Source organism: Oncorhynchus tshawytscha, linkage group LG04 (assembly GCF_018296145.1).
Source record: "Oncorhynchus tshawytscha isolate Ot180627B linkage group LG04, Otsh_v2.0, whole genome shotgun sequence".
NCBI classification, from domain to species: Eukaryota; Metazoa; Chordata; class Actinopteri; order Salmoniformes; family Salmonidae; genus Oncorhynchus; species Oncorhynchus tshawytscha.
This window is the reverse complement of record NC_056432.1, coordinates 7,010,121-7,014,141: the sequence shown is the minus strand read 5'-3', so window position 1 is coordinate 7,014,141 and position 4,021 is coordinate 7,010,121. Positions and strand designations below refer to the sequence as shown.

At 41.2% G+C, this 4,021-nt stretch overlaps 1 protein-coding gene across 2 annotated transcripts; it reads right to left on the bottom strand.

Moving 5' to 3' along the window:
• Nucleotides 1–795: 795 nt before the first annotated feature.
• Nucleotides 796–3,558, bottom strand: LOC121846338 (octapeptide-repeat protein T2-like). Of its 2 annotated transcripts, XM_042320258.1 has the most exons (4): nucleotides 3,232–3,558; nucleotides 2,697–2,748; nucleotides 2,486–2,607; nucleotides 796–2,190 (listed from the first exon to the last, which is right to left on the bottom strand). In XM_042320258.1, the coding sequence occupies exons 3-4, from the start codon at nucleotides 2,566–2,568 to the stop codon at nucleotides 1,374–1,376; spliced, it is 900 nt and encodes a 299-aa protein (XP_042176192.1). In that variant the 5' UTR covers nucleotides 2,569–2,607; nucleotides 2,697–2,748; nucleotides 3,232–3,558; the 3' UTR covers nucleotides 796–1,373. The 2 variants fall into 2 exon arrangements, with proteins under 2 accessions (XP_042176192.1, XP_042176193.1); XM_042320259.1 differs by lacking the exon at nucleotides 3,232–3,558 and having other exon boundaries at nucleotides 2,697–3,054.
• Nucleotides 3,559–4,021: the final 463 nt, after the last annotated feature.

The following is a 4,021-nucleotide window of genomic DNA, read 5'->3' as shown; positions in this document are numbered from 1 at the left end:
TCTCCTTCTTCTTCTCATCTTCTTGTTGTCTCTGTTTTGGTGTTTTCTCCATTCTCTTTCTTTCTACCTCTTTCTGTTTGTTGTGCTCACCCTCCATCTTCTCCTCCATGTCCATTTGGTTCTGTTTCCATTTATATTTGTCTGTTTCCATATTTTCTAATTCTATCTGCTGTTCCTTGATTTTCTTGAAGACTTCCTCCAATTCAGACGTCTTTTTGTCATTGATGAGGTCTGTCTCCATCTCCATCTCTCTCTCCACTCTATTTTTCATCTCCTCTTCACTTCGTCTCCAATCATTTTCTCTCTCTCTGTCTCTATCAAATGTTCTCTCTGGTTCAGCCTCGTCTTTCAATCTAATCTCTTCTTTCATTCTCACAACCTCTCTGTCTAACACTAGTACATTTTGGTTCACCTGTTTCACTCTCTCATTCTGTCTTCTAAACGCTTCTTTCGCTCTTTCAAATTTGATTTTGTATTGAATCTGTTTTGTTGTCATATCTTCTTTCAGTCTCTCAACCTCTCTCTCTAACTCTTTTACCTTTTTGTTAACCAGTTTGACTTTCTCATTCTCTCCAATACGCACGTCTCTTTCTCTTTCAAATATGATTTCCTTCTCAATCTCTTTCAATCTCTCAATCTCTCGTTCTAACGCTTTTATCGTTTCTTCTGCCTGTTCCACTTTCTTCTTCATTTCTTGACTTTCCAATTCTGCTTTTCTCTCCCTTTCCATCTCCCTTTCTCTCTCTTTTTCCCTCTCTCTTTCCCCTCTCTCTTCCTGTCTCAATGGGTTTGTTGTTCCAGGCCAGTCTTGGTCGCTGATCCTCCATGACTTTCTGCCATAGCCTCAATCTCTCAATCTCTTGCTTCATTTTAAAAGGTGAAATTAGTGCTAATCTATGACCAAGACATACTTTCAAAGGATTTGCAGAGAATGATACACAGAAATACAACCTAGAGCTAGGTAATTGAATCAAACACTGGACAACATCAATAGCAGGGTCATTTTGATCAATTCATCTGGACAATTCATTGTCAATTAATGTATTGACATGGTTTGAAAACATTATGAGATATTTTATGGTATCAATGTCCACAATGTGTACAAATACAAACACACAACCTTGTTGCCCATTCAGTTAGGGGTTTGAGAAATTCCTGTTACAATTTGTGTGATGTTACAACAATGTTGCATCTGATGTTTATGCTTGTAGAAATGACTCCTACAAATGATGTTTCACTAATGCAACTATTTACAACCTGCACAGATACAGTTATCAACAACAACAACAGTAATGACGTTAATAAGGAAGTGGATATTCAACCGGCAGAAGAAAGGCATAGGGGTTGAGATAAATGAAGGTTAGGTTCAGGACCTAGGGTTGGGTTAAGGTAAAGGTTAGGTATAGTTTCAGTGAGGTTAAGGTAAGGGTTAAGGAAAGGAAAGGAATAAAAGTTAACATTGGGTTAGCGTACCGCTGTCTGCCACTATTCATTTTCAGCTGGGTAAATATACACTGCCTTTTAATAATAACAATGACATGTCTTACGTGGGCCAGTTGTAGGTCCACCATCAGTAGATCCAGCAGTTGTTTGAGTCTGTGGATCTCCTGCATTTTTCTCTGGTGCTCCATTGCTTCTGTGGCTCTCTCTGCTTCTCTCTGTCTCTCTGCTTCTCTCTGTCTCTCTGCTTCTCTCTGTCTCTCTGCTTCTCTCTGTCTCTCTGCTGCTCTCTGTCTCTCTGCTTCTCTCTGTCTCTCTGCTTCTCTCTGTCTCTCTGCTTCTCTCTCTCTCTCTGCATCTCTCTGGCACTCTGCCTCCCTCTGGCACTCTGCCTCCCTCTGGCTCTCTGCCTCCCTCTGGCTCTCTGCCTCCCTCAGTCTCAGGATCTCAGCCTTCCACTCTGTCATTGTACCCCTTTCTACTCTTCTTCTCCTCCTTTCATCTTTTAAAAGGGCTCTTAGATTGTCTGACTCAGACTGTAATTGTTCAATGATCTTGTCCTTCTCCGTTCCACCATTCCTCTTCTTCTTTTCCTCCTCCCAGAGACACACTTGAAGTCTGTCCATCTCCTTCTTCTGGTTTCGGATCGTTCGATCCTTCCCCCTCAACTCAAGCATGTGGGCTTCCTTCTCTGTACAGGTCTTCTTCTCTTCTCTCAGGAAGTGAACCTCCATCTCTGCCTGCTTGTAGCTGGGAGCAAAGGAATGTCAACACATTATTTAGGAAGTGAACTCAGACAATTTATTACAATATTAAAATAATAATTCAACTTCTGCTCAATTTAACTGTCTTTAATAACACAAATCACACAACTGTGAGTTACAGTACGTGAATGTGATGAGTTGACTGTCCATGATGGCCAGAGGTGGGTAATGTGTCACTCTGGTCCAGGGCGTTACGTACAGCTTGCAGACACTGAGCCTTCCTTCAGCAAGCCGCACATAATGCCCTGGACCAGAGCTAGGTTATGTGATGAATGACTTACAGACTGTTCCACATGATAGGAGGGGGTAAGAAGACAGTCCCAGTAGGAGACGGAGATCGTCCAGAAGAAGAAGAGGTGTCCATCTCCTCAGTGACTGCAGGAAAGGTCTACAAGTTTTATTTCTGGAAAATAAAGAGATGCCTTCGTTCAGCAACAATGTGTGTTTCTATGTTTCTGTCACTAGATGGTGGCATTGTACACGTTTACTCACCAGGTCAGTGAATTCAGAAACAGTCTTCAGAGTTGAGTCCTCCAGCTCTAGCCTACAACCCATCATGCATCAGCACAACTAATATAATAATACCTCATCACAACTTCATAATCACAGTACACCTGGATTGTGTTCACAAAGTGTTTCAGGGTAGGAGTGCTGATCTAGGATCAGGTCACCTCCTGTCCATCAAAACATTCAGTTTGATTTAAAAGACAAAACTGACAATTGATCAGCGCTCCTTCTATGAGACTTTGTGAATATGAGCCTATGTGAAAGAACCTTTCTGGCATATGCTGGCTAGACAGTACACAGACAGACAGAAGAGTAGATACAGATGGAGTGATTGATAGCAACAGAAATAACAAAGCTATTATAAATAATTGCATTTTATAAGGCTATGTATATAATGTCAGAAAGAAAAAATATATTAACGTTCACCTTCACATGTTTTATCTTACCATGACAGAATTATAGTCTAAGTAGGCTAGCGGATGGTTAATGTATTGTAAACTTTTGTAAATATTTGACTCACCTCAAATCACACGTGTCAAACCTCAGTTTTAGTGTTGAACCGAATAATATCTTCGGCATTAACTTTCTCTGTTCTGGAGCTGTATTGTTGCGTCATTTGGAACGCTTGAGCGTCATAATCCGTTCACCGCGCCTGCTTGATTGACAGCTAGGGGTTCTCCTGCGCATCAGTGTCCAAAAGTCGATAATGTTTAGCCACTCATAATTGATAAAGACATTTATAACTATTTTCACTTGACTTTTATTTCGTGTATTTTTGCCTGAGGTTATTTGGTAGTCTATGTTGTGTGATTTGTCTTTGTATGGGCCTAAAGTTCAATTAAATAAATCCTCGTGGACCAGATTGACCCTCTCTCCCCACTATTTATTGTTTCTGCAGTGAGGATTCACCCCTTTAGATAATGATGTTGTAATTTATCTACAGAAAAACGTTGTTCTGAGCTCAACAATCAGTAGTAGCAGTATGCAAATCATAGAGCCAAGTGAATGGCTCTTTCACCGATGCAATTCGGTTCCCGAGGTTCAACAAAAAGATCCGTTCAAAAAGAGCCGTTGGTTCGTGAACGACACATCACCACTCTGTAGTTCTCCACCATTTCGTATCGTGAGCTGGAGGAGCGTTCGTCCAACTTCTCATCCAAGTAAATGGCAGCTGCGCATCATCCATCCGCTGAACTCCCAAGGGACTGGGAGGATAGTTCACGATGCAACAAGCGTTTGGGGAGGACATTCATTGAAACGCAATGACTGTTTTTAAATTCTTGAGGGACTCTTGCTTCAGAGGAAATCTC

Coding starts and splice junctions, on each gene's coding strand:
- LOC121846338 (XM_042320258.1), bottom strand. CDS start 2,568: ATGGACACCTCTTCTTCTTCTGGACGATCTCCGTCTCCTACTGGGACT. Junction 2,191..2,485: donor CCTATCATGTGGAACAGTCT/GTAAGTCATTCA, acceptor CTTTGCTCCCAG/CTACAAGCAGGCAGAGATGG.